This window comes from Pithys albifrons, chromosome 9 (genome assembly GCF_047495875.1).
Source record: "Pithys albifrons albifrons isolate INPA30051 chromosome 9, PitAlb_v1, whole genome shotgun sequence".
Classification (NCBI taxonomy): domain Eukaryota; kingdom Metazoa; phylum Chordata; class Aves; order Passeriformes; family Thamnophilidae; genus Pithys; species Pithys albifrons.
This window is the reverse complement of record NC_092466.1, coordinates 20,974,989-21,002,487: the sequence shown is the minus strand read 5'-3', so window position 1 is coordinate 21,002,487 and position 27,499 is coordinate 20,974,989. Positions and strand designations below refer to the sequence as shown.

The 27,499-nt window shown below is 58.6% G+C and overlaps 3 protein-coding genes across 8 annotated transcripts in view; 2 read left to right on the top strand and 1 right to left on the bottom strand.

Moving 5' to 3' along the window:
• Positions 1-298: 298 nt before the first annotated feature.
• Positions 299-8,520, top strand: TMEM150A (transmembrane protein 150A). 3 transcript variants are annotated; one of them, XM_071564473.1, is made up of 8 exons: positions 299-604; positions 870-1,058; positions 2,599-2,646; positions 4,877-4,948; positions 5,098-5,165; positions 5,305-5,432; positions 6,316-6,493; positions 8,276-8,520. In XM_071564473.1, exons 1-8 carry the CDS (start codon positions 525-527, stop codon positions 8,518-8,520), a joined length of 1,008 nt encoding a protein of 335 aa, XP_071420574.1. In that variant the 5' UTR covers positions 299-524. The 3 variants fall into 3 exon arrangements, with proteins under 3 accessions (XP_071420574.1, XP_071420575.1, XP_071420576.1); XM_071564475.1 differs by having other exon boundaries at positions 306-604; positions 852-1,058; XM_071564474.1 differs by lacking the exon at positions 870-1,058 and having other exon boundaries at positions 303-604.
• A 4,716-nt stretch (positions 8,521-13,236) lies between these two features.
• Positions 13,237-21,138, top strand: NFKB2 (nuclear factor kappa B subunit 2). Of its 4 annotated transcripts, none has more exons than XM_071564472.1 (23): positions 13,237-13,320; positions 14,393-14,437; positions 14,840-14,918; positions 15,370-15,410; positions 15,504-15,602; positions 15,839-15,990; positions 16,599-16,705; positions 16,855-17,013; positions 17,106-17,210; positions 17,353-17,438; positions 17,563-17,701; positions 17,783-17,902; positions 18,004-18,186; positions 18,342-18,483; positions 18,621-18,735; positions 18,936-19,143; positions 19,232-19,401; positions 19,562-19,664; positions 19,797-20,026; positions 20,221-20,290; positions 20,392-20,564; positions 20,642-20,753; positions 20,846-21,138. In XM_071564472.1, exons 1-23 carry the CDS (start codon positions 13,276-13,278, stop codon positions 20,959-20,961), a joined length of 2,799 nt encoding a protein of 932 aa, XP_071420573.1. In that variant the 5' UTR covers positions 13,237-13,275; the 3' UTR covers positions 20,962-21,138. The 4 variants fall into 4 exon arrangements, with proteins under 4 accessions (XP_071420573.1, XP_071420572.1, XP_071420571.1 ...); XM_071564471.1 differs by having other exon boundaries at positions 13,243-13,320; positions 14,327-14,437; XM_071564470.1 differs by lacking the exon at positions 13,237-13,320 and adding an exon at positions 13,327-13,570.
• Positions 21,139-21,313: 175 nt separating this feature from the next.
• The window catches only part of PSD (pleckstrin and Sec7 domain containing), a 46,715-nt gene continuing 40,529 nt past the window's right edge, over positions 21,314-27,499 (bottom strand). The window contains exons 13-18 of the mRNA XM_071563832.1: positions 26,212-26,390; positions 25,361-25,431; positions 24,639-24,796; positions 24,174-24,318; positions 23,425-23,568; positions 21,314-23,153 (exon numbers count right to left, since the gene is read on the bottom strand). Of these exons, the coding sequence (XP_071419933.1) occupies positions 22,914-23,153; positions 23,425-23,568; positions 24,174-24,318; positions 24,639-24,796; positions 25,361-25,431; positions 26,212-26,390 (937 nt within the window). The 3' untranslated portion in view covers positions 21,314-22,913. The remainder of the gene's footprint in view (positions 23,154-23,424; positions 23,569-24,173; positions 24,319-24,638; positions 24,797-25,360; positions 25,432-26,211; positions 26,391-27,499) is intronic.

Genomic DNA, 27,499 nt, shown 5'->3' with positions numbered 1-27,499 from the left:
ACCCTGCAGCCGCCTGTGCTGCCCGAGCCCGCCTTGCCGGCGGCCGTTGCGAGAGGGGTGTTCGCTGCCGAGCGGTGCCTGCCCTGTCCTCGGCTCTACGCGAGTCTGTCCCTCACCCTGGAGCTGCCCGCCCCGCGGAGCGCGGCGTTCTCGGCTCCGTGTCGTCCTGCTCGCCGGCTGCCTTGCCCCGTGCTCGGCTGCCCAGCTCTGCCCTCCTCCCCCGGGCCGGCGCCGCCACGTGGCGCCCGGGGTAGCGCCGGCCCGTCCCGCTGCCGCTGCCGCTGCCGCCGCCGCCGGACGGGGCGGGCCCGACCCTGCGCTGCCGCCGAGCGGGAGCAGCGCTGCCCGGGGCGGGGCCGGCCTGGGCTGTCCCGGCGCCGCTCCGCACGGCCGGACCCCGCTCCGCCCGCCAGCCCGGCCCCGGCCCCGGCGCCCATGGGGAGCGCGGCCCGGCGGCGGCCCGGCAGCAGGAGGCAGCGGGGAGGCTCTCCCGGCGGCCCCGCTCGCACGTAGCCCGACGGGACATGCCCGGCCCCAGGATGCCGGCGTGGGGGATCTTGCCCGTCACGCTGCCTGCCTTCACCATCACCGGCATGTGGATCGTGTGAGTGCCGCGGGGCCGCCGCCAGCCCCCCACCCATGGGCGGCGGGGCCGAGATTCAACGGGCCGGGGGACTGGAGGATATTTCAGGGTGGGATGCTGCGGGGCAGGACATTGCGGGGCGCCGCTGGCCGCCGTCTTGTTGGGGCACTTCGGGACACCCCTGACTCTTAACTTCTCCCTGAAGCCCCACAGCCGCCCTGTGTGGTCCCCGCGTCCCCTGCAGCAGCTTTGGCATGTGTCTCCCCAGCCTTTATATCCCTGACAGCCCGCGGAACCGTGCGCCTCTGTCCCGGAGTGAGTGTGGCAACGCTCGAGTGTCGCCGGACCGGCTTTGGGAGCTGTGCCACCAGCCCAGCTCCTGCAGCGCCAGGGCTGTAGCCAGCACATGGGCACCCATCCATGTGGTGGATGAATGGAAGGTCCTTGTGCTGGCGGCAGGGGCTGTGTCACCTGGGTGAGCAACACTAGTCCACCCCTCCAGTCCCTTTCTCGGGCCTTAGCATCGATGGCCAATGGATGAGGGACTTTTCCCAAAGGCACAGGGAGCCTCAGTATTGATGGTGATACTTCCCTGACTGTGGGATGCAGTAAATGCATCCCATAACCCTCCAGGTTCCTTCAAGAGCTTCCACCTTTGGTATCCCCTGCCCTCCTCCACAACAAAGACAAATGCTGACATTGGTGCAAGGAACTTGTGCTCCATGTTTTTCCCTTGAACACAGCACAAAGCATTGACTGTTTACCATAAGTGACCCTGGGGGGCAGATGCCCCTCCAACCTGGAGCAGCACAGGTGGGAGTTGCTGCTTTATGGCCCTCATAGCCAGAGCTGCCCTGGGAGTGGCCCTCTTGGGCCCTTTTCCTGGCACCAAACAGGTCATGCAGCCCCTCGGGAACACTGCGTGCCTCATGAACACAGTGCCAGCATGAGGTCAGGCAGTTGGCTGAGGAGTGCACGGTCCATTCGGTGGCCCACCAGCTGTGCCTGGGATGCAGAGCCACGGAAGCAGACTGGGCAGGCAGGGGCACATCCCACTGGGGGAGGACAGTGCTGTTTGTGCTTCTCCTGGCTTATTGCCCCCTCCAAAGGGAATGGAGATCTAGGATGGAATCTGGGTGCTTGGGAGAGAGCTGTGCAGGGAAGTGGCTGGGTGACAGGTCTGCTAGAGGGTGCTCCCCCTTGGAACCCCCCAGCTTTCCTGCTCTTTGCCTCTCTCCTGTGATCATCCTTTTTGCAACCCAGCTTTATGTGGCCAGCTCAGGCAGGAGAGTGGTTTTCATATTGATGTTGGGGCTTATTTTTAAGCTGAGCTGCCTATGGCTGTGATTTGAACAGTATAGTGCCACCGACTGCTGTGGCTTCCAGGCAGGAGGGCTCCTTGATGGCTGAGGGGGCCACGGGGCTGAGCACTCCTGAAGCAGAGCAGGATACATTTCATGAACCCCTTGTTACACTGACCAAGACGCGGGGGTGACTTCACAGTGCAGTGTTTGATGGAGCTGATCTGGCCAGAATGCCCTGCTGTCACACCAGGTACTTATCCAGACCTATAGCAACTCCATTGCTGGCCAGCCAGGGGCTGAGCCATCAGGTGACAGCTGGTGCAGCTGTGGGCTGGTGGAGAGCCCTGATACCAGGGCAGGGGGGCTCTGAAGCAGAGCAGTCAGTCCCCAAGAGCACAGCAGCACAGAGGAAAAGAGGCTCGCCCCACAGAAGCACCTGGAGCGGGAGCTGGCTCTCTGCAGGGATGGGTGTACAAGGCAGGGGGACCTGCTCTCTGCAGAGTGTGTGCTGGTCTCTTGCACTTGTTTTTGTTTTTCCTGCTTTGTAAAGCTGGGAGATGCCACAGGATGAGTGCTGTCCCCTGGCAGGTTGTGAGGGTTTGTGTCCTCTGCTCTGGCAATTGGTCTCTGAGGCTGGTCTGGGTGCTGGCAGGGAGTGGGGATGCAGAGAGGGAGGTGGCTGCAGTAACCCTGTTGTTGTCTCTTCCCCAGATATGCCATGGCACTCTCCAACAACCACATCTGTCCTGTCCACAACTGGTAAGGCCTGAGGGGAGCCAGGGGCTTTTCGGCACACACTGTCTTGGTTAAAGACTTCATGATGCCAGGTCCCTCTCCATACCTGTCCTGCTTGAACTGTGCCACTCTGTGCCAGACCACTGGCTAGCTGAGGCACCCCTTTCACCACCACTGTGCTGAAAGGTGGATTGAGGATCAGGCTGGCCCTGGGACAGGGCTGGGGATGACAGCAGATGTGAGATCATTGCAGGCAGCTCAGAGTCACCTTCTCCCTCAGCAGACATGGTGGTGACAGTGATGGGACACAAATGCCCCAGGGCACGTGCCTCCTGTCTGGCACAGGAGTGGCTTTTGTGAGCAGAACTGTCTGGGGGGACTAGCTGCTGTCAGGGTTGGGCTGCCCTCCCTCCCCTGCCCAGGTTCACACGCAGTTACAGCTGCTCCAGTGAACAGTCCAGCCCTGCTGCAAACCAGGCAGAGAGAAGGAGGTCATTGAAAAAGCACAGCAAAGAGAAAGTATGAAAATGAGTGGTCAGGGAATTACAGAGGGTTGCGTGTCTCCATGGAAAAGGTTGCAGCTTGCTTGCTTGAGGCTAAATCTGGCAGTGCCAGGGGGATGGGACAGCCCTTCGGCGCCTGGGCACTTCACGGGCAGAACTGCCTGCAGCTCCCCCAGATGGGGGACAAGGCATGGAGGAGGCAGGGACTGGGAAAAGAAATCCTGTTTGTTCTCTTGGCAACTTCTTCTGCAGGGTTTTTGGCTTGCTGTGTCGACTTAAAAATCTGGCCAGAAAGATCCATGTTAGTTTAATTCTTGCTGGAGTGTTTGAAGAAACGAAAAAAAAACCTGCTGCCATTTCCTGTCTGATGGCTGATTCTGCCCTGGGAAGAATGCGTGTGTCGGGTTGTCTCCACCACACAGCCAGCCCTTAATGATGAATAATGCTTCCCAGCCTCAGGCTGCTCCTTTAAACAAAATAATAATAAAAAAACCCTCCCAAACCAAACACAGCTCCAAGTGCAGCCTTTGAGGAGGCCGTGGGGCTCCATGCCTCGCCTGGGTTTAGTGGTTGGAAAACAAAGCCACCAGTAAACCGAGGAGACTGAAAAAACATCAGAGCCTAGCCCGGCCCTTTCCAAAAAGTCGTTTTTAACTGTGCATTTGCTACACGGCCAGAGGTGGTGGATGGTCAGCCTGGGCCAGGGATGGGAAGTGCTGGCTCCCCACAACTCCCATCCCTGCAACTGGGCTGGGGGAGTCTGAAAGGGCCCTTTGGAACACAGGACTTTGGGCTCCCTCCCTGTGGTGTGAAGAGGGGGTCCCACTCAGGCATGCCAGGTAGAGGTGCTGGATGACAGGGTGATGCTGCAGCAAAGGGGCACCCAAAAACCCACTGACAGTGTGTGCCAGCTCCTGGGAGAGCTGTGAGGGTGAGGGAGCATGTACCCCCATGGTGGGAATTTGGTTAGGGTTGCAGGCAGCAGCTGTGGTACAGGAAGGTGTTTGGGGCTGATAAAGAGCTCAGGGTCCCCAGGCTCACAGAGTCTGTGGGCTCAGGAGGCACTCCCAGGGAGCTGCAGTGAGTGCAGGTACCAGAGCCCTGCCCCAGCCCAGCAGCACTTGGGACTGCTAATAGGCCCCTGAGGAGATGCCCTGCTGGTTTGTTGGGCTCCCAGGGCACATGTCCTCCCTCAGGCAACACCTCCCAGCTTCTCTGGCAGCTTCCTCCCTGCCAGGTGCAGTGGCACTGCCCCAGGAGTGTTTGTGGCTGTGGGGACTGTTTCCCCACACAGCTCAGCATTCCCACCCGTCCCCTGCGTGCCCAGTGTCACCAACAGCTCCCACCCCAGAGATGTGTGATGGGGCTGACAGATGGGTGCTCCCATTCCTGCTTGGGCTTGGGGCTGTCAGAACGCCCTGAGCCCAGCACCCTGGCCTGTACACTCAGAGGGGTGTGCAGCCCTCTGCCCCAGTATGGCTTCTCCCTCACAGGCAGGGGCTCTGAGTGGACAGCAGAGCCAGGGACAGGGGACAGGCTGTGGAAATCTTGGCTTGATGCTACTGGTGAACTCTCTTGGGTAGTGGGCCACTCCCTGGAGGGACTTGACCCCAGGGTGCAGGCACATCCTTAGGGTGAAGCTGTGCTCAGTGGGAAACAGCTCTGCTGCTCTTGCAGGACCAGTGGGCAGGAGACAGGAGGGTCCCAGGCAGCATCTCAGCTCTCCTCAACTGTCCCTTTGCTCCTGGCAGGAATTACAACCAGTCCTGTGATATGGACGGCCCCAGCTCCTGCTGCACACTCGATCACATCCCCCTCGTCAGGTGAGCAGCTGCAGGGTGGGAGCACAGGACAGAGCCCCTCTGAGACCCCTCCAGGTCAACCCAAGAGGGTGTTTTGGAGTGGGTGGGCCAAGTGCACACCCCAGTGTCCCCTGTCTGAGGGCTCTCTGGGTCTTGCTTTGTCCCTACAGCAAGTGTGGCACTCTGCCTCCTGAGAGCTGCTTCTTCAGCCTCATCTGCAGCCTAGGCTCCTTCATGGGTAAGTGCTGGCTGTCAGGAGAGTGGGGCTGGGAGTGGGCTGCCCTGCAGCACCAGCACCAGCCCCAGCACAGGGCAGAAGGGCAATGAAGGGGGCTGCAGACAGCAGCATGTGATGGGGCTGCGTCTCCTTCCCACAGTCATCCTCGTGGGATTGCTGCGCTATGCCCACCTCCTGGAGCGCTTAGGGCCGTCCCTCCTCAACACCCTGGGTCTGGCCACTGGCTGGGTCTGTGCTGCTGGCCTCACCATGGTTGGCAACTTCCAGGTAAGGCATCTTCTTAGGAGTCCCCAGGGACAGGGGGACAGGGGAGGGCCTTGGCTGGAGCAGGGCAGTGGCTGTGCTCAGCAGGGTAGGATTTGGGGTGATTTGGTCCAGCCTCTCATCTGTGCAGTCTTTCCCCTCTGCTGAGTCAGTGCGGTGCTTCCCAGGTTGCGGGGAGTTCAGGTCTAGATTAAGCTGCTGGACGTGGTTTAACCCTTACCTGATACCCTCTGCACAATCTGTCCCCTCCGTGGGCACGTGCAGGGCCAGGGACACGCCAGTCAGGCTGAGGACCAGGGCAAGCTGCTGGTGTTCCTGTTCAGGGGGTGACACCAGGTCACTCTTGGGGCAGAGTCTGCAGGAAGGGACCAGAGTGAACCCAGGCTTGGCAGCACATGGCAGCACTCAGCCCCTGCCTGGAGTGCCAGGCACCAGTCTCCCAGTAGCTGCCTGCCTGCTGCCTGCAGCAGCCAGCCCCTCCTGCTTGGTGGCAGACTGCTGCTGGTGCCCACCACAGGAGAAGCTTTGCTGGCCCCGATGCCCCACCCTGTGCCTCATCTGTGGCTCAGCAGTGCTGGGCTATGACCCTCAGGGTGGGGTGTGGGTGGCCCCAGGCGCTACTCAGGGTAGAGGGCAGCCCCTGCCCCGCAGCACAGCAGGGCTGCTGGCTCACAGATGAGAGAAACAATGTGCTTTGAGATCCCAGCAACAGATATTGGGCCCAAATCTGCTCTTCAGCCAGGAGTCAGGCACAGAGTAAGCTGTCTGGACCTGCTCCTGGCACTGCCTGCAGCCCTACCTGGGCAGGAACCCAAACCCTGGGGCAGAGCCGTGCTGTGCCAGGGAGTGTCCCAGGGTGCTGGCAATGATGGTGTCTTCCCCACAGGTGGATCATGCCAAGGTGCTGCACTACATTGGGGCAGGGGTGGCTTTTCCCACCAGTATGCTGTTCCTGCTCCTGCAGTCCATCCTCACCTACCGCGTGGCCAAAACCCGAGGGCAGTACTGGACTGGCCACTTACGAAGCATCCTCACCGCTGTGGCCTTCTTCACCCTCGTCTTCAGTATCCTGAAGGATGTGGGAAGAAGATTGGGGATAGGCTGGTGAAAGGTGGACCTCATGGTGGGATATGCACCCCGTATTCTCTGTGCTTTCATCTGGGAGTGAGGCACGGTGCCAGGAGAGGGGCTGGGCAGAGGAGTGAGGGTGGGCAGCTCCCTGCAGATGTAGGATGATGAGATGATGACTGGGGAGGGGCCAAGGAGGGGAAGGGATGCTGGTAGGCATTTCTTGGGTTGTTGGGATGCCCTAAACCAGCCCTGGACTGGCTGCTGCAGTCCAACCACCCCTGCAGGCTCCAGTCCCTCACCATCCAGGGCTGGTTAATTGATGGGGTTTCTTTAATGAGACAAAGGTATGTTGAGCCCTTGGCAATGCAAAGTCCATCTGGATTACCTATATGACCAAATCTGAGTATGAAAGTGGTCTGTGCAGGTGTCCAGTGGGCACATGGCAGTGCCTCTGCTAGCCAGGGTTCTTTGGCACCCACTGGCCAATCTGCCCATGGGATGAGGGAAGGCTCAGTGAGCAGACAGCGGGGTCTGCAAACACTGTTCCCAGGGAGGGAGGACATGGTATCCAGTGGACTGGAGCTCGAAGAATGGTCCTGAGTGTGTGGCAGAAGAGCCAGGAGCTTATTTGGGACTGAGGTTAGGAATAAATTGGCAAACAAGGTGCTCGTTTTTGGGCAGGAAGGGTCAAAAATATCCAGTGTCCACAGGTTCCAAAAAGCCAGCTGAGGTCTGGCTGAGTTGAGCAGCACAACGAGGAGCCTGGGGGTGCTGACAGGCCTGGCACACATCAGAGGGTCCTGCTCTGTCGCCACAGCAGGCAGGCAGGCTGGGAGTCAGGCAGGGAGCTGGGAAGGGCAGTAGTGCTGCAGGGCCATGCCAGCTGGGAGGGAGAGGAAGGTCATGTAAGGACAAGGGAGGTAGGATTGGTGCCCATCTGCCATGGCCATCCTGCTCTGTAAGCATTGGGGACTGGCAGTGGGAAAGCAGCAAGCTGTGGTGTGGACAGTGGGGAAAGGCCTGGGATCTCTCCTGATGGGATGCAGGGAGTGAGCAGAGGGCTCTGTGCTGTATGGGTCAGGTCTCTGCCTCTGTGGCTCTCCCAGATACTGTTCTCAGTGGTGGAAGGCCCGGTACTGCTGGAGGCTTCACCTGGAGGGCTAGGGGATGTGCATGCCTTCTTCTCTCACCCACAGTGGCTCTGGCAGTAAGTTTCTTGGTGAGGATGAGAGAAGGATAAAGAAGCTCTGGCAGTGGTAGGACCTGGAGAAGTGGAAGCAGGTGCTCTCCCTGGGGTGGGCCAGCCTGCAGTGCAGAGGGACAGGAGGTGCTGCAGGGCTGGGATGCAGCAGCTCAAACCTTGTTACCAGGGGGATGGAGTGCTGATGAGTTTTATCATCTTTGACCGCATCCTGCAGGAAGATGAGTGTCAGCCTGGCTTGAGGAACAGGAAGCAGGTGTGGGAAGGGTGTGGCATACGGACACCTGGCTTGCATTGAGAGCTGCAGTCTGAGTTCCTCCTGCCCTGGCCTCTTAAGAAAATCCCAGTCTGGCATGAGTCCTGTGATTTACTGAGACTGGTTTGGGCATGTGTGCCACCGCGTCACCCATGCCAGGGCCTCAGTATGTGAGGTTTCCGGGTATTAGGAGTGGCAGTGTATTTCCTGTAGAGGGTGGATCCTCGTGGCGACCCCAGCATGTGGTGGCAGTAGGACAGAGTCCTCCATGAGGTGGTTGGGGTCCAGCTGTGCTTTCCTTGACTGGGATACCCCCAGCTGGTGTGTTCTTCATCCAGGAGAGCTTTGTGCTGCAGCACGTGGCTGCCCTGTGCGAGTGGATGTTCATCATCGATGTCCTGGTCTTCTATGGCACATTCACCTTTGAGTTTGGGGCCATCTCCACAGACACCTTCCTGGTCCTGCTGAAAGCCAGCCGGGCCCCCAAAAGTTACAAAGGCGAGAGTGGTGTGTCCAGTATGGCCCACATCCACAGCCACGTGGAGGGCTTGGCCATGGCTTGACCCCCACAGGAGGCAGCTCACAGTGGAGACTCCCAAACTGGGTTCTGACAGTAACTCCCTATCTTGAATATCTCTGAAACCCCAGCTGCCTTGGGGTGCTTTCTGTGTTTATGTGTGTGTGTGTGCATGCGTGGGCATGAGGTGCCCTCCACTCTTGGTGGGAGCTGTGTCCAGGGCTTCTTTGGCAGCTGGTGCCCCTGCAGGAGCTGCCGCCTCACTGCCTACAGGGTTTAGAGTCACTGCTGGGCTGCAGGGATGCCAACCTTGTGCTATAAACAGAGCCAGGATCTGCTCTTGAGCCTCTGGGCTAGCCTTGACTGTGTTGGGGGCTGCTGAAGGCAATCATACAGAGGCCCCCTTTCATAAGGGATGTGGAGGAACAGGGGGCTCGCTCTCCCCTCACTGCACAAGCCTGGTATACTGGGAGATCTCTTTTTCCCTTCTCCATGGGAGTAACAGTGCCTTTTCCCTTCCTTGGGAAGTGATGGCAGTGGCAGTCTGTCTGCACACCCAGTGAGGATGGCAGCAGGGCGTCTCCCTGCCTTCCCTCCAGAGTGGAGGCAGTGCCTCACACTGCTACAGGATGACATACCCAGCCCCAGCTGGACTGGGCTGACCGCACCAAGCCAGGGCTTTTGCTGCTCAGGGCTTTCCATACCTTCAGTTGATTACTTTCCCCTAATTTTTTGAGCTTTGAGAATTGCTGAGGCAGGTTTCACCTCCTGGACCATGGCATTCCTGTGCTCCCTAGCTAATTTGGGAAATGAGTCTCTGAATTTACCATCATACCGAGGATGTCCTGCAGGCACAATGCCTGCAGAGCAGTGGATTTCCCCTCTGTATCTCTGCCAACCGAAGCTGTCCCTTGGGGAGCCTCGCAGTCCGGGGCTAGGCTGCTGCCAGCCTTCCTACCCGGGGAGTGCAGGCATATAAAGGGAATGCGTTTCTGTAGGAACACGCAAAAGCACGTGCCCGGTTCTGCTGAGACTCCCAAATCCGTCCTCTGGTGCCTTGGCAAGCGCCTGCCTGGTGGAAGCCTGACCTGCTCAGCCCCAGCATCCTTAGGCAGAGCTGCAGGCTGGGGTGTCCTGAGCAGGGCAGTGAGGTGTCAAGGGATGTGTGTGTGTGTGTGTGTGTGTGTAGATCTAAATATATATATATATATATATATATATATATATATATATATATATGTATATATATATATATATATATACCCCCCCACATATATATGTAGAAATTATCCCTTGTCCCTGCAGAGGGGCAATTTGCTGCTGCTGCTGCTTTGTGCATTGATCAGGTTGGGCTTCCCCATTTGCCCACCCTTCCAAACTGGCCTGTACATCCGCCAATCTATGTAGTTTCCAGAGGAGCATTTCTGACTTTTATATCTAATATATTTTTAATATATATATATATATAAAGACAACCGTGATTTTACAATAATAAAAGTGAAAATCAGCCATGGGCAAGGCAGATGGTCCTTCCACACTGGGGTAGCAGCTGGCTTTGGGAACGGGAACTGGGTGAATGGCCCTGGCGATCTTGGGGGACGCCGTGAGCCCAGGGCTCGGTTCCCTGACCCGAGTGCCAGGCGTGTCGGAGACAGTCGGTTTCTCCGGGATGCAGCAGCCTGGAGTTGCCTGTCCCTTCGGGGGTCCCCCTCCCTGCCCGCTCTGCCGCTGTCCCGCCAGGCGGAGCCGGGTCCGGGAAGCCCCGGGAGGCGGAGTCAGGACGGGACTTTCCCGGTACCGCGGCCGGAGCGCGGCGGCCGCGCTGGTGCCGGGGCTGGGCGGAAGGTAAGCGGCCGGGCCGGGGTGCGGGTACCCGGGGTGCGGTAGTCGGGGTGTCGAGGGGATGCGCCCGAGCGGCGGTCGGCAGGGCTGCGTGCGCCAGAGGGAAAAGGGTTCCCACGGAAAGGGAGCTGAGCGGTCCAGAGATTTAAAGTTCCCATGCCGGGGCTGCCCACCCTTGCGGAGGGCCACCGGTCCTTGGCTGCCTCTGGACTGGCCATAGGGCTAGCAGCGGTAGGCGATGTTGGGAAGAAACAGCTGCTCTTTTGGAGTGGGGAGGAGGCAGCAAGTCCCAGCGATGTCGCTTACACACGGATCCCGTTCGGTGGGGAAGTTGCTTATTTTCCTGTTCCTGTGTTGCCAGTGGGTTCTGCCCTGTCCTGCAGCTCTCCCTCTTGCATGCTGAACCCTGCTTGCTCTGGAGCAAGGTTGGCTTGGTGCCGGCACCGAGGGAAAGACATCCATACCCGCAGGCTCAGCAAGCTCTACCCCAAATGGAGTCGTAAATGCCAGCACGGTCGTTATATTGTGGGTAGAGTGGAAACCAGAGGGAGTGAGAGACAGCAAACGCCGGGTTGTTACTGAGAGGGGTTCTCTGAGGGCACACGGGAATGCAACTGGAGCGATGGTTCATAACACAACAGCAAAGAAGCTGATTTACAGGCCCTAGAGGAGAAAACTAGATCAGTGGGTGGCTGGGGTTTGCCAAAACCAACTTGATAGCCACAATGAGAGATACAAATGGCTTCAGAGCTCAAAGGCAGGCTGTCAGGAGGGGAAGGCTTGGACAGCTTTCAGGGAGAGGGGTTTTCTCCTTGCCATGCTTGCAGGTCATGGACTTGGTTTCCAGTAAGGGTCTCCGAGCACAATCCTTGAGAACTGTACGAGAGACTCACCAGCCTCTTGCCAGACCCTTGCTGTTGGGAGTCCTGGGACGGAGGAGAGCACAGGATTTGTGCACAAAGCAAGGTCAGGTATTTAGGGCCATTGATTGCAGGTGTTAGCAGACTCTGAGGGAAACAAAATGCACAGGGAATAGTATGGTAGAGGCCCAGCCAACTGGGTGTCTGGAACATGTCAGCTGTACACTAGGGCAGTTTGGAGCAGGGCTGTGCTTGTGCTGCCTCCTGCATTTCTGGAGTGCCCATTCCCATGGCTACTAAACACTCCCGCCTCAGATAGGCTGACATATATTTCCCTACTGCCTGCAGGGCATCAGCTCTGCAAGTCAGCAGACTGTCATGGGAGGAAAGAAAATAGCACCTGCATTACTAGGTCACGTTCAAGGAGCTGCAGGCATGAAAGAATGGCTTTAACTCACACCACTTGCCAGCGGCTGGCCCTTAATTGAAGCAGTCTGGGTGGCACAAGGGAGGCTCTGCCATCTGGCAAGGGTGCTGGGGCACAGCTGTGCTCCAGGGCTGGGAACTGGTGCTGTGCCTCACAGGGCTGGGCAGTGCCTTGCAGCTGGGTTGCTGCTCTTTTCCCCCATTCCCAGCAATGTCCAGAGAATCCTTCCTGAGCCCCTAGGAAGGTGTGAGGATGGGGAGGAATCAGCCAAGCAAATGGGGGCTGCAGTACAAGCCCATGGTCCAGGTCAGAGCAGGGGATGTTACTGATGGAAGCAGGAAAGATGAGGTCCCTTCTGGGATGTGAGGGATAAAAGCTGGGTGTGCTAAACTCCTAGGGGAAACCCTGAGTCCTGGGGGCCAGAAGGAGGCATGGTTGTTTGGCACAGGAGGCAGGACTTACCTTGAGAGCAGATCTGAGGTTGGTTTTCCAGAACAAGAAAGCAGGTGGTGACACCATCTCTGCTTGGCAAACAAGGTGGGCTTCCTCCAGCATGCACTGTGTAAATGTACAGGGATATGGCCAGCAACCTCCTGAGAGAGCCAAGGCTGTGCGGGCTAGGGAAATGCAGGCACAACTCCATGACATTACTTAGCCATGCTGTTTGTTGCAACAAGTGGAAGTATCCTGGCCAGCAACGACTGAGCAGTGAAAACTCCTCAAGAGCAGATGGGGTTGATGGCACTGGAAGGGGGGAGCTGTGCTATCCAACGGGCAGAGTTTGTTCGTATCCAGCATCTTTGGGCCTGGGCTCCCCCAGCCGGGCTTGGCAGGTAGGGTTTGAGGTGGCTTTTTCTAGCACACTGAGGAAGGATGTTTGTCCTTTCTTCAACTCTGTGAAAAATCTATGCCAGCAAATGGGGTGGCTGGCTGACGGTGGCAGGCTGAAGCTGCCCAGGCAGGATGACAGGTGGGATCCCAACAGCAGGCAGTGGGTGCTGCTTCCCACAGGCCAGCAGGTGGTTGTGTCCTTGTTCCTAGGCCTTTGGAAGTCCCTGCATAATGGCAGGATGAAAGTCTGCCCTCATTTTGTGGTGCTGGATCTCTACCTTTTCCCTCCTTGAACCCTTCACTGCACCTGTGGGTCCCTCAGACTCCAAGTCAGACTGCTGTCTGGGATGCATCCCACAGGCAAGGCGGAGCAGGAGCTGTCAGAGTGTATCAGGGCTCAGGTGGCAGGCCAGCCAGGGGAAACTTCAGGCCTGGGGTCACAGGACAGCCCCTTTGGAGGACTTGAGTGGCTGAAAAATCTCCTTGAAAAGGTTCTGTTCAGCTTCTGAAGCTTCTGAAGAATATGAGTCATGCATGGGTTGAACAATCTCCTTCCTTCCCCTCTTCTCCCACACACCCAAAATCCCCTGAGTGGGACCTGCAGCAACCACTGATTCAGAAATTCATGGTATGAGGGCACCACGGAGTCAGATACAGGGGTTTTTTGCTTTTTTATTTCTTTTCATTGGTTAGTGAGAAGAAATGTGAAGCAAGAGAGTGTGCCCGGAGGCTCTGCCCTGATCCTGTCCCTTTGCTAGAAGTCACCAGTGGTTTTTCCTGGTCAGGCAGACCTTGACCCCAGCGGAACCCCTTGTCTTCGGTACTGGCAGTCCCTGCGGCGATGCTGGGGCTGGACGGGTTGTTGAGACCAGCCTCTTCCTCCCCGGTGAGTAGGAGGGTGCGAGCGTTGTGGGCGGCAGGGAAGGGCCTGTGCTGCTGGTGGTGCCTTGCTGGGGTCGGCGGGACGCGTGCAGTGCTGAATGCTGGGCGGTGGGAGATGTTCCCACCGGGAGCTCTGGGCCTGCTGCTTCCACTTTGAAGCCAGATGTTCCCAAGCAGGAAGGAGGGAATGGGAACTCGGGATAGTGAATGCTTCTCTCAGGCCACCTCTGTGGGAAGGATGCAGGGGCTGCCATGTAAGTGGAAACGGGGAGAGGGAAAGCACCCCTTTGAATGCCTGGAAGGGGGTGCTGCACGCTGGCTTCGGTCTGCAGGACTCTGGAGAGCTTCCCCGGCCAGGGGGAGAGCCAGCAAGGCTTGGGGGCATCGCTTGGGGATGGCTGCTCCTGTTTGAGCGCAGAGGGGCTTGGAGGAGACATCCGTGTGCGGGAGGCACATCATCGGCGTGGGATGTTGCGGGATTGGGACTCTGGGGGAGCCTGGGCTGCTGCCGGGCTTTATGGCGCGGGCGAATGGTTTCAGCCGTGCTGCACTGCGGGTCTTGCCGGGGAAGGGCCGATGGCTGCGCGGCGGGGACTGGCGCTCGTAGGGGAGCAGGCGGCCGGGACGGCGGGGAGCAAATCCATCCGTGCTCCTGGGGGGAAAACTCGGGAGATCTGGCGCTCCGGGGCTGCCAGGCAGCGCCCGGGCGAGAATGGACGGGGGAGGCGGGCGGGCGTGCTGCGGGATTTCCAGCCCGCTTGGGGCTCCGCGTCCAAAATCCCCAGGCAGCGAAGGGACGGCTCGTCCCACCGCCCTGGGCGGCCACCGCAGGAGCGGCCGGGCCGAGCGGAGCCCCGCTCCGAGCCGTGCCCCGCGCCGTGCCGAGCCGTGCCCGGGCCGAGCCCCCGATCTCGTGCCCCGTGCCCGAACCGTGCCCCCTGTCCCGGGCCGCGGCGGGGCGGGGCGCTGACGCGCGGGCCCGTCATTTCCCGGCTCGGCGGGGTTTCTAGGGACTTTCCGGAGCGGAGGTGCCTTCCTGCAGCCGCGGTCCCCGCTCAGCCCTCCTCTCCCCGCAGGCCGGCGGCCGGCCCCGCGCCGACATGGACGAGCAGTTCCAGCCCGTGAGTGCTGCACGGATCGGATCGGATCGGCACAGGGGGGTGTCGCTGCCCGGTTCCGGCCCCGGAGCTGGGCACGGAGCAGTGCCCGACCCCCGGGTGGGGTGGGAGGTGGGAGTCTGTGCCTGCCTCCGAGGTGGGAGGTGGAAGGGTCTGTGTCTGCCTCTGGGGTAGGAGTTGGGAGATCTGTGTCAGCCTCCAAAGATGAGCAGTAAGGGGTCTGCACCTGCCCACTCCTCTTTGCAGAGAGGGACAGAGGAACTGTGCATGCCCTGAGGGGGGTCTGTTCCAGACTGCCATCAGCCACCCAGGGTGGGAGATGGTGGTCTGTACCAACCCCCCAGATCAGTTGGGATTACCAGTCCCAACACACTCATCACCCTCATCTTCCCTCCCATCACCCAGTGCCTGGATGGGATTGACTATGATGACTTCAGTTTTGGCTCCCACATGATGGAGCAGAAGGAGCCTCTGATGGAAACGGGTAAGGGCCTCTCTGGCTGTGCCCTTGTAGGGGTCCCCATTTGCAATGGAGTTTCCCAGCAGGATGACTCACACCTCTTAGTTCCCAGCAGCACCAAAGGCTTTATCCTTACTGTCCCTACTGTGGGCTGGCTGGGAATCCCTGCCCTGTGCCATCAGGATGGGCCCTGCTGCTCAGTCTACCAGGGACTACCAGTTTGGGCTGTGACCTCCCAGGGGTGCCTCCTCTCCATATGACAGAGCATCCTCTGGCCCTCCCCTCCTCTCCCTGCTGCTCTGATTGCTGCTTCTAGCTGTGACAGCACAGGGGCCGGGGACCCTGAGGACCCTCGTGGGACAGACAAGGGTCACCTCACCTTCAGTACTGTCCCCATACCACCAGCATCCTTACTGGGAACATGCATTTTGGTTATTCCCGTTTCTCATCAGTACATCTCCTTTCTGTCCTCCAGTAGAAGGTCCCTACCTTGTCATTATCGAGCAGCCAAAGCAGGTAAGGATGTCACCCAGGCAGTAACTGTCACTCCCTGCTCTCATGGCATCAGGTTTTGGCCACCCTTGGTTGACCCCCTCTTTGCCTTTGCAGCGGGGTTTCCGGTTTCGGTACGGCTGCGAGGGCCCTTCACATGGGGGGCTGCCAGGAGCATCCAGCGAGAAGGGGCGCAAGACCTATCCCACTGTCAAGGTGAGTGCTGCCCTGGGGAGGGGATAGAGCAGCCAGGAGTGCTTGGGCACTAGGAGGGAGCCTTGAAGGAAGGGTAGGAAATTTATAATAAGCTCTGTGTGTCTCACAGTGCTGGAGGGATGAGAGGGCTATGGCAGGAGGGGTGGTGGCCATGGGGAGGGATAGCAGGGATTTGTGGGGAGTCCTGCAAACTCATAGTACATAGTACATGACTCCCATCTCCTCTCTCCCCACAGATCTGCAACTACACAGGGATGGCCCGGATCGAGGTAGACCTGGTGACGCACAGTGACCCTCCCCGTGTACATGCCCACAGCCTGGTGGGAAAGCAGTGCAACGAGGCTGGCAACTGTGTCACAATCGTGGGACCCAAGGACATGACAGCTCAGTATGTGCAAGGGGGACCTAGGGTGGCCTCTTGCCTATGTGAGGTGGCTGTGGGTACTCCTTGCAGCTTGTGAGGTGGAAAGAAGGTGGGGGTTACTGCACGCTGGGGCTGGGTTTACTGGATGGGCTTAGGAGTGTGTTTAGACAAGTTCATTGTTACAGCTCTGTCCCCTGAGCATTTTGCCCAGCTCTGAGTTTTGGCACATGCACCTTATTTTGGGCTCCTGTCCTTGGGGTTGGAGCTCCCCAGCTTTGTAGATGACTTTTGAAGCCAGCCTGGCTCACTGGGTTATTCAGCAACTGCTGCAGTTGCTCTTGCATATCCAGCCCTGGCTCTGCTTGGTCCTTTCATCCCTCTGGCCTTCAGTTCTCCTGGTCTTGTCTTTGACAGCCCTTTGGACTTGTCCCCAGTGGGAGCCCAGAATTTCCTGGCTCCTTTCCTCTTTGTGGTTTTTACTCCTCTGCCCCATGCACATTGACTCCCTGGTGCCTGAGTGGCACCACTCTGTGCTTTGCTGAGCTCCTTCATAGCTGCAGGAGACTACCCCTTTGCACTGGCTGCTCCCAGCCCTGACACTCCCAGATCCCAGAGGTTTCCCTTTTCTTCAGGTTCAGCAACCTGGGTGTACTCCATGTCACCAAGAAGAATATGATGGAGATCATGAAGGAAAAGCTGAAGCAGCAGAAAATGCGCAACAGGAGCCATCTGCTGACGGGTGAGGGCAGCCTGGGGACTCAGCCGGACTTAGCCCGATGGGGTGACAGCTGGGAGGCTGGGGTTAGCATGGGGCTGCAGTGTGTTGGGGGGGGCACCTGGAGCACCATCCTCCTGCCCAGCCTGGTGGTATTCCCCTTGCTCTTGCAGAAGCGGAGCTGCGTGAGATCGAACTGGAGGCGAAGGAGCTGAAGAAGGTGATGGATCTGAGCATTGTGCGGTTGCGCTTCACTGCCTACCTCCGTGACAGCAGTGGGAACTTCACACTGGCCCTCCAGCCTGTCATCTCGGACCCCATCCACGACAGCAGTGAGTGTGGGGCCAGCCTGGGGAGGGGATGGGGCATGGAAGTGAGGGATGCTGTCTGCACAGTGGCTCCCAACACTCCTTTTGCTCTGCAGAGTCCCCAGGAGCTTCCAACCTGAAAATCTCACGGATGGATAAGACAGCAGGCTCTGTTCGGGGAGGAGATGAAGTCTACTTGCTGTGTGATAAAGTTCAGAAAGGTAAAAGCAATTTTCTCCAGTCAAAACCTTCTGGGGGGGTTGTGTCAGGAGAGATCCGTACCCCCTGGATGGCCAGGAGTCTGTGTCTTTGGAGCCTAACTGGGGCAAAGAGACAGGCAGTGCCACCCCCTTCTCTCCCCAGATGACATCGAGGTGCGTTTCTACGAGGATGATGAGAACGGCTGGCAGGCTTTTGGGGACTTTTCCCCCACTGATGTGCACAAGCAGGTATAGAGGAGACAGGGAGTGTCCTGCTGTGCTCCAAGGCAGACAGGTGCCCTGTGGGGTAAGGGAGTTCTGTCACCAGCTTTGGGGATGAGCTGGACCTCATGTCTGTCTGTCCTGCCCACAGTATGCCATCGTCTTCCGCACACCTCCCTACCACAAGCCCAAGATTGACCGTCCTGTCACCGTCTTCCTGCAGCTGAAGCGGAAGAGGGGAGGAGATGTGAGCGACTCCAAGCAGTTCACCTACTACCCAGTCGTGGAAGGTGAGCACCCCCCAAACAGGCTGGCATGTCCCCTGCTGCCAGGGCTGCCCTTCTCACCCTGCTGCCCCTCTCTCCCTGCAGATAAGGAAGAAGTGGAGAGGAAGCGCAAGAAAATCCTGCCTCAGTTTCCGCAGCACTTTGGTGGGGGCTCGCACATGGGGGGTGCCGGCGGGGGAGCTGGAGGCTTTGGCTCTGGAGGTGGTGAGTGGGGATGCCTCTTCCTCCCTGCTTGGGTGGCTAAAGCCCGGCCCTGGGGCATCCCTGCTGCCCTCTGCTCACCCGTCCTCCCTCTTGCTCTGTAGGTGGGAACGTCAGCTTCCCCTACTCCCCTGGGCTGACCTACAACAGCATCTACTCACCTGGCCCCCACCCTGTGGGGAGCTACCAGGGGGGTGTGCAGATGAAGGGCCCTGAAGCAGAGGGGCCTGGGAGCGACAGGCAGGCACCTGCAGAGAGCACATACTGCAAGGAGCTGCAGAAGCATGGTAGGAGGGGCTGAGCTAGAGGGAGGGCTGGGGGACATCGCTCAGGAGAGGAGGCATGGATTGGGGGCCTTTTGGGGTGCTGCTCTTCACACCTGGAGGATGCAGGAGCATGGATGGTGCTGCTGCTCTGGAGATGACATCTGCTTTGCCCCCAGCCCAGCTGTGTCAGCTCTGGATGCTGGCGCTAGCCCGTCGCAATGCCCATGCCCTGCTCGACTACTCAGTCACTGCCGACCCCCGCATGCTCCTGGCAGTTCAGAGGCACCTGGCCGCATCACAGGATGAGAATGGAGACACGTGAGCACACAAGGGGTTTGGAGGGAGGGCGCGGGGGCCTTGTTGGTCATCAGAGCCATTATGTGGGCTCTGGGTGTGGTAGGGAGTACCTGGAGAAGCATGGAACTGAGCTAGGGGCCATCCCACTCTCTCTACAGGCCTTTGCACCTTGCTATTATCCATGAGCAGACAGCTGTGATCAAGCAGCTGATGGAGGTCATTGTTAGCATCCCCAGCCAGCAGATCATCAACATCTCCAATAACCTGCAACAGGTACATGTCCCAGAGCAGTCAGTTCTCCTCTGCCTGGGAGTAGTTCCTCACTCATGTTTCCCAACTCTGGGGGCTTCCATTGTTGCTCCTGCTGAAGGGAGGCTGCAGATCTGACCAAGGTGCAGCTATGCTGAAAGAACAATGATGCAGGACTTGGCTCCTCTTCTGAGCACTGCTGAGAGTGTCCTGCTGTCTTGCAGACACCGCTGCATCTGGCAGTCATCACCAAGCAGCCCCAGGTGGTCCAGCTCCTGCTGCAAGCCCGTGCTGACCCAACCTTGCTGGACCGCTATGGCAATTCCCTGCTGCATCTGGCACTCCAAGCTGGTGATGAAGAAATGCTAAAGACACTGCTGAGCCACCTGGGTTCAGCTGCCCCTTACCTGCTCCATCTACCGAATTTCCATGGTGAGTGGGGTTGGGGGACAATGGGCAGAACCATCAGTGCCATCATCAGCTCTGCCACAAGTCTGCTGAGCCTCCCCCCATCTTGCAGGCCTTCTACCTGTGCACTTGGCTGTGAAGGCAAAAAGTTTGTCCTGCCTGGACCTGCTGGTCAGGAAAGGAGCAGATGTTAATGCCGTGGAGAGGCAAAGCGGGAGGACCCCACTGCACCTGGCTGTGGAGATGGAGAACCTCAACATGGCTACTCACCTGGTGAAAAAGGTACAGGGTGGCTGGTGTGGTGGTGGCTGTGGGACAGAGATGTGGTGAAGCCTCCTACAGAGCCCTGAGAAGTGGGGGCTCTGCTGAGGTCTTCAGGTAACAGGGTGTAGAAGCGGTGCCCAGGCAGTCCATCCTCACAGCCTGATGTCTTTCTTGTTAGCTGGGAGCAGATGTCAACAGCCGGACTTTTGCCGGGAACACCCCTCTGCACCTGGCTGCTGGCCTTGGCTCCCCTACCCTCACCAAACTGCTCCTCAAAGCTGGTAATGCACTGCCCTTCCTCATTTTCCTTCCCTCTCCTTAGCCCTGACTGCGTGTCTAGGGGATGCCAGGCACAGGGCAGATTCCTGGGCCCACCTTCCCTTTTGGGGGCTCATTCCACCCTTCTCTGACAGGAGCAGATGTTCTGTGTGAGAATGATGAGCCCATGAGCCTGTCCTCGTCGGAGGCCAGCAGTGACACGGACACTGACCCTGAGGAGCAGGAGCTGGCCATGGAGCTGAGCGAGCCAGCACTGGCTGCAGAGCACAGCACCAGCCCCAAGCTCCCCATGCGGGGGCACTGGCAGGCAGGGCACAGGCAGCGCCGCTGCCACACGTCCCTGGACCTGACTCGGAGCCAGAAGGTGTGTGGTGCGGCAGGACAAACTCCCTGGGAGCATTTCTGTGGGGGCCCTGGCATGGATGGAGCAGAGCTCCAGGAGATGCTCCTTTGAGGATGCCTGTGCCCCTCCCTATCCTGGGGAGGTGCATAGTATGAGGTGATGAGGGATCTGGGCAGTTCTCTGGGGGATGCTGACATCTCTGTGTCTGTCTGCAGGTGCGGGAAATCCTGCTGCAGGCCTCCCAGCAGGGGCCTGAGGCAGAGGTGCCCACTGCCCCCCAGTCAGGTTAGTACCCCTTTCCTCCCAAAAGCACCACATACGAGCAGGGCAGCACCCTCTCAGCAGCAAGGATGGGCAGCACTGATGGAGGCACCTCTCCTGCACAGGGAAGATCCTGTCGCTGGACAGTGAGACACTGCAGGGGCTGGAGCAGCTGCTGAACCAGGACTGCAGAGGTTCAGACTGGATAGAGCTGGCCAAGCGCCTGGGGCTCTGCAGCCTGGTGGAGACCTATAAGGACACCCCCTCGCCCAGCGTCAGCCTCCTGCGCAGTTACGAGGTCAGTGCCTGGGTGGGGTGCCCCTGTCCCACCTGCCTGTCCAGCCACTGGCCCTGCTCAGTGCCCTCTCTCCACAGCTGGCAGGTGGCAGCCTGGGGGGACTGCTGGAGGCGCTGGACTCTATGGGGCTCCACAACGCTGTGAGGATGCTCCACAAAACTGAGGCACTGGAGAAGCTGCAAAGCACAGGTAATGGAGAGCGAAAGCTGGTGGGGGCAGGGCGTGTGTCTGCTGCCCCCTGACACCTCATCACTAAGAGTACCTGGGAATTCCCTTTGCAGAGCTGAAGGAAGACAGCGCCTATGGCAGTGAGTCGGTGGAAGAGGAGCAGGTACCCACGCTGGCCCTGAAGCCGGGGAGTGAAATGCCCCCCAGCCAGCAGCCACAGGTGCACTGAGGAGCCAACAGCCCCTGTGCCCACATGGGGCTGCACTGCCCTCTGCCTTCACCACACAAGTGCCTTCTGGACTTGGGGTCCTGGCTGCCTGGACTCAAGGGCACAAGACTCAGCCAGCTCCTGCCCCTCTGCTCTTATTTAATGGTCCCTCTTCTGAATAAAAATACACTGTTTCCACTAGCCTTTGTCCTCCCTCTCTCTCGCCCCAGCCATGAGGCAGTGGGCACTAACCCACCTGAACTCTGCCTGTTTCTGGGAGTTTGGCATCCAGACCAGCTGCCAGCCCTTCCTCAGCATCTCTCCGTGCTGGGGCTGCCCCCAACTGTGGGGAAGAAACCACAGCACACACAAGAAGTGAAGAGCGAGTTTTACTTCAGTAACTGAGAGAAGAAGCTGTACAAAGGTATTTTCTCTCCCAAGCCACCTGGGGCAAGGGTGGATTTGTTTCTTTTTTTTTTCTCTTTTTGCAATAGACTCAAAAGAGCAGAATAAAAACTTTGACACATTCGCAAAGTCAGTGCTGAAACCAGCCAGGTCCCAGGCAGCCGAGAACTGCATGTGTGCTCCTGCTCACAGCCCTTTTGCTGTCTCCAGACTGCTTTCTGGGCAATTCTGCAGCTATGTTCCATCACCTGCACCTTGCTCTGGACAAGCATGCTTCAGCCCACACTGGAGTGGTGGGGAAGGAGGGAGCTAATGGCTGAGGAAGGGGCTGCACCACTGCTGCTGCAGCCTGAGGACATTGCAGTGCTGCAGACCAGGCTTTGCTAGCAGTCTCAGGCTCTGGCCATGTGTTGGAGAAGGAAAGCTGGCTTCAGCCTGTGCCAGACCCATAGGGCAGTGTCAACCCTGGCTACAGGGGTCACTGCCCCACTGGGAATACTTACACACTGCTGCCCAACATGCCCTGGCTATGATGCTCACATCCATGTGATGCAAACAGGGCCTCTCCAGACTGTTGGAGGGGGACAGGGGAATGGGGGTCATGAAGCACCGGCCCATCAGCCTCCCGTGCAGCCACAAGTGCAGCAATGGGTGCTGCCATCACAAGGCTGCCTCCTTGGTGCTGGCAGCCACAGGGCCATTTCCCCGAAGGGTTGCTGGTGCCAAAGTGGAGCTGGGGAGCAGGCAGCAGCAGCACACACAGGAGCCCATGCTCAGCTCGCTGCAGGGCAGGAGGGAGCTGGATCTCCTCAAGTCCTTGAAAAAAGCTCTTTCCCCCAAAATGCAGTGTCTACAGGACATGGCTGAGTTTCTGGTTTTTTTGTTGTTTTTTTTTTTTTAAACAGTTCCCAAAAAGCATCAAAAGTAGCCCCAAAAAAACGTCCCTGGTGGTCAGCTCAATCTGGTACTAAAAAGTGCAAAACTGTATCACAAAAACTGTTCAAAAGTTGTAAGAAAGCGGGGAGGGTGGAGAGGTGACTGAAGTGGCAGGGAGGGGACCAGGTGCCATTGCCCTAGCTTCCCTGGCCACCAGCCCTGGAAGAGGGGACAGGTTAGGACTGGCCCCCTCCCATCTACCCCCATGGCACGATGGAGCAGGAGAAGAAGCAGCCGCTGGCTTTGTTTTGCTGTGGTTTTGTCTTTTTTTTTTTTAAACATTGAACCCACCCCGTGAGTGGGTTTTAGTTTTCCCCTTTCCTGGGGCAGCAAGAGTAGGTAGGTCCTGCAGTCAAGTGCAGGAGAAGGAGGAGCAGGAACAAGTCTGATGGGGCTGATGGTGCAGGCAGCTCCTGCAGGCACCAGGCACTGCCCTGCTCTGTCACTGTCTCCGGTGGAAAAGCCGTGGCCCTGCATGGCTGGTGCTGGCGGCTGCAGAAGGGCTGTCACCCCTTCTAGCTCGTGCCGCAGACAGACGGACACATGCAGGGTCTCGGCAGGCACACGGCCTCCACCCCTATGCTGGAGGGGACAGGAATGGAGCTGCAGCGCAGGTGGCTGATGCCCCTCACTTAGGACTTCTGTGGGTGGCCAGGGGTCTGGCGGCCAGTGCGCTCTGAGATGTTGCGCTTCACCTTGGTGGCCGTGCTGGAGGGGTCTGCGTTGAGCGAGGGGCTGGAGTGGGACTTTTTCAGGCCATCATCCTCCCCACCCGTGGTGTCAAAGAGGGTGGACTCGAATGCTGCCAGGTCCTCGGAGCCAGCCTTCAGCTTGGCCCGCAGCAGCATGGCATAGGTGCCATAGCGGGATTTCTGGAGGGCACAGTGCAGCAGAGAGAAAGGTTGGCAAGCTGGTTACTGCCCCTACACAGCATCCCCATGTCAGAGGTGTTTGTGGTCCCACCCCCCCACCCCCCCCACCCCCCCCCCCTCAGCCAGCATCCCAGGGCAGGGGAATGCTCATGACCATGGCAGTGGCACAGTGCAATTCAGCTGACAGGGATGGGTTGGATCCATCACTCAGGATGGCCAACCAGGCAGAGGCAGAGGACTTGAGGGCAGAGAGGGATATCTCCCAGCTCACCTCAAACTCCAAGTACTCTTCCTTCTGCTTCAGCTCCTCATACTCCTTGCCCTTCACCTTCTTCTCAGGCAGTGAAGAGCGATGCTCCAGAAGCTCTGCTGACATAGTCTTGAACTTCGTCTCATGGTTCTTCACCTGCTCCTCCTGGGGAAGATTGACACCACATCAGTGTCTTGCTCTGTCCCCCAGTAGTGTGACCTGCCTAGGGACAGAAGAGGTTTTTCTCCTTCTAGGTCCAGCCAAGATCTCAGCTTCTGCTCCTGGGTTGGGTTTTTTTTTTTGAATGGCAGGCAAAATCACAGGCTGTTGGGGGCAGTCTGCTCCCACCTTGTGGAGAGACGGACTGCAGTCTTAAAGCAGAAGAATTTAATCTCTCTAAAACTAGGCTGGAGGTTTTTTTTAAATCCTTTCTACTCTATGAATATCTGTCCTGGCATGCATGAGTGCCAGCTAATCCCCCCAGTCAACTGCCTTGCAAAGTCCCTGACAGGACCCTGCAAGTTGTGGTGTAGGACCATCTTCTCTTCCATGGTCTAACCACTGCTTGACTCTGGTCTCCACTGCCAGGAACAAGACCTCACTGTCTGGTCCCAACCTCAGTACCCCTTTTCTCTGTCTTCCTTGGCACCGCAGCTTGCTGGGAGGTAGTGGGAAGCGTGGCACCACACAGGTCCCTCCACAGGGGAAAGTGCCAATGGCAGATCCAGGGGGTTTCCCATACTCATGGCTGCCCCTACATCATGGCCCACCTGGGATAGCCTGGTGCATGAGCTGGGCAGCAGTGGGCGGCTGAACTTCTTCTGGGAGCCAATGGCTGCGGGGAAGGGGGGTGCAGAGAACATGGCTGCCACCACATTGATGCGCGTGATCCATGAGTGCATCTGTTCAGGGTTCCTGAGAAAAAAGACCATACCACAGATGGGCTACTTGTGTCCAAGGCAGAGGCATCTGCCTGGCAGATACGATTCAGGTCCCCCAGGCCCGGCCCTGGCCAGCCATGGCAGCTGGGGCTCTGTCCCCAGCAGTCCTTCTTACCCATCAGGGTAAGAAGAGGAGTTGGGCTAAGCTCAGCACTGACACTGGGTCCATCTCCTTCCCAAAAGGGCCAGGACAGGAAAGAGCAATATGGCCTAAGCCCCACTCCACCTTACACCGCATCAGATGAGCCCCTGCATCCCAGTGTGGGGCCCAGCCAGTGCTCCTGGGGGACTCACTGTGCTTGAAAGAGGAAGACCCTCCAGTCAGCTGTCCTGAGGTAGAAGACATTGGGTCGCTTGCTGTAGTCAGATGCCCGCGTGGCAAGCGAATGGTGGATGCTAATAGCATTCTTAAGCTCCTCTTCTGCCAGTGCCTTCCCTGGCTTATACTCCTCCTGCAAACCATGGGGTGTTTCAGAGCCAGTTCAGGGATGCACCCCACTATGAGTCAGCTATGTGAGGTTCAGGTACTGCAGTCTAGTGCTGGCAGTAGCAGGGCTTGGAGATCACCCTCCACCAGCCAGCTGTGGACTCTGCTTCCAGCTCATTCTACGCCCCTGGGGAGAGGCTGTAAAACTTGGGTGTATTGGCTTGGCAACAGCACAGAGGCTGTTCCCCACTGCCTGCAGCTGGACAGCATGCATGCCTGCAAGGAACAGGATGTGCAGCCCAACCTCCCACACAAGGCAAAGACCCCGGTGTCTCCTGTCTCCCAACCCAAGCTCCCCACATGCAGGGCTCTCAGTTAGCAGCTGCTTTTACAGTGCAGGCTGAGCCCAAGCACCCTGGGAACAGGGATCCCACCAGTTCTTCAAGCTATGGTTCAAGCATGCATGGTGCCAAGTCTGCTTAGGACAGGCTTTGCAATGCCATTTGCTGGAGCCACTCTCATTTGCTGTGGAGACTGCGGTGAACCACCCCTCTCTGGTGCAGACACAGGTGGCCCTGCTGCTGCCTACCTTCTGCAGGTAGAGAATCATCCCCTTCAGGATGGCATGGAAAGGCTTCCAGCCGCGCTTCCCTCGGGGTGCTGCGGAGGAGGAGACAGCAGATTAGACATCAGCCTCAGCACCAAGTGGGGGTAAGGCACCCCTCCATTCTCCTCCAGCCAGCCCTGCCACTACGCACGTCACCCCACCCCCGGGACTGGCAGCATGCCAGGCCTGTCCCCGTGCACCTGAGCCCGTGCCGGCCGCGTGGCTGGCAGATGGTGCTGCTGGCAGGGGCTGCCTGCCGCCTCCCGGGGCCAGCGTCGCTGCACTCCCGCCTCGCTGCTTGTGCTCGGCTGCAGCACTGCCTCCCTGCTCAGGGACGGGGACGAGGCGGTGCTGCTTGCCAGGTAATGCTGGCTTTGGGAGGCAGCTGCATCTAATCAGATCTAGGCAGCATCAGATGGCCAGGGCTTAGAGGGGATTTTATAGGGAATACGGTGAACATGCCTGGCAGTCCCCAACCAGCAGCAGCCTGCTGTGTGCCTTGTTTATCACGGAACAGTCCACCTTCCTTCATCCCCGCAATCCTGTGGCAGGGGTCCAGTCCCCAGGGATACCACCCCATCTTTCTGCCTGCTCTTTTCCCAGTGTTGTAGGCAGGGCCTGCACTGCCTGCCTGCCCAGCCTCTGCCTGGCCCTGACGATGGGGCCGGATCATCAGGCAGAGGGCACAGGGGACTGATGCTGGTGCCTGGCACAATGTTACCTGCTACCATTAGACACCACACAGTGACTCCTGCCTGCTTCCTGTTTTGTTTCTGGAGCTCACTGGTGCCCTCTTGTCCTGAACGCATCCCATGGGCTCCCCTGGCACCTACTTTTCTTGCAGTCAGGATCAGCATGTATCTTGCGGACTAATAGCCCATGCTTGTAGGTGGCGATGCTGGAGTCCTGGGAGAAGTCCAGAAAGGGGTTACCGCAGCTGCTGATGCGCTTGATGGACTTCGGGTTGGGGTCTGCAAGCTCTGAGAGGGACTTTCTCAGCTCCTCCTCATCTCTGCCAATCACAGATTTGCGTGAGGAAAGGGTTTGTTACCTTGCTGGGGACAGCAAATATCAAGCTCCCCACTGGCTGGTCCAACTTTTAGGTCTGGCTTCTGAAAGGGAGTCTGGGAGCAAGCCAGGATGAGCATCCTCCCATCACCACTGGCAAGCATCCCAAATCCAGCCATGCCCATGTGCCCCTGTCCCTCTAGGCAGCTGAGGTGCTGCCTAGCTCTTCAAAAGACAAGACATCAGGGTATCTGCTGCTGATTCAGGGTGGGACTCCTGCCTGCCCCAGGGAGCAAGGAGCCTTTCTTTTGGACACAGCTGGGACTGACACCAGCCAGGCTGATGGGCCAGGAGCCATGGAGGAGCTGCACCCCAGGGCTTGGCACTACCATGGCCCCTGAGAGACCATGGTATACAGGCTCACAGGTAATCAGCTGGTCAGATGGAGGGTCTAGAATGGAACTCCTCCACAAAGAGAGACCCAGGCTGTGGCCCCCACACCTTCAGGGTGGCAGCCAGACTATGGGGCCCAGAGCCAGAAGCAAGGGATGCAGGGAGACTGTGGTGGAAAGGCCTTGGGCAGTACCAGTTGAGGGCAGGAGCAGATGTGGGCAAGATGTAGGCAGCCCTCTCCCACCGGGTCACGGCCCCTCACTGTGGGCAGGCTGCACTGGTGCTGCTCCCCCCAGCCCGCACAAAAATGTGGGAGCCCAGAGCTGCTGCCTTCCCCCTCCCTCAGCTGCTTGGTGCTAATTAAACCCCTCAGCATCTGCCGGCGTCTCCATGGCAGCGGCCGAGTGCATCGCTCAGCGCTGGGTACCACTGGGCTGATTAATCCCTGCAGTGCAGGCGCTGCCGCTTCTGCTGCTGGAGATGGCAGATGTGGGCGAGGGTGCGGGCACCCGGTGGGGCCCCAGCACAGCCACAGCCACAGCACCCACAAAGCCTGCCTACTCCCACCACGGGCACAGCCACCAAGGCATAAATCCATGCCAAAGCCACAGGAAACTGGCCCCAGGTGGCTTTCCCCCAGCATGCTGGGTAAGGGTCCCCATTTGGTGCTGAGGGCAGCCAGGGACATGTTGCCTGCAGCCCCAGCCCTGCCCACTATGA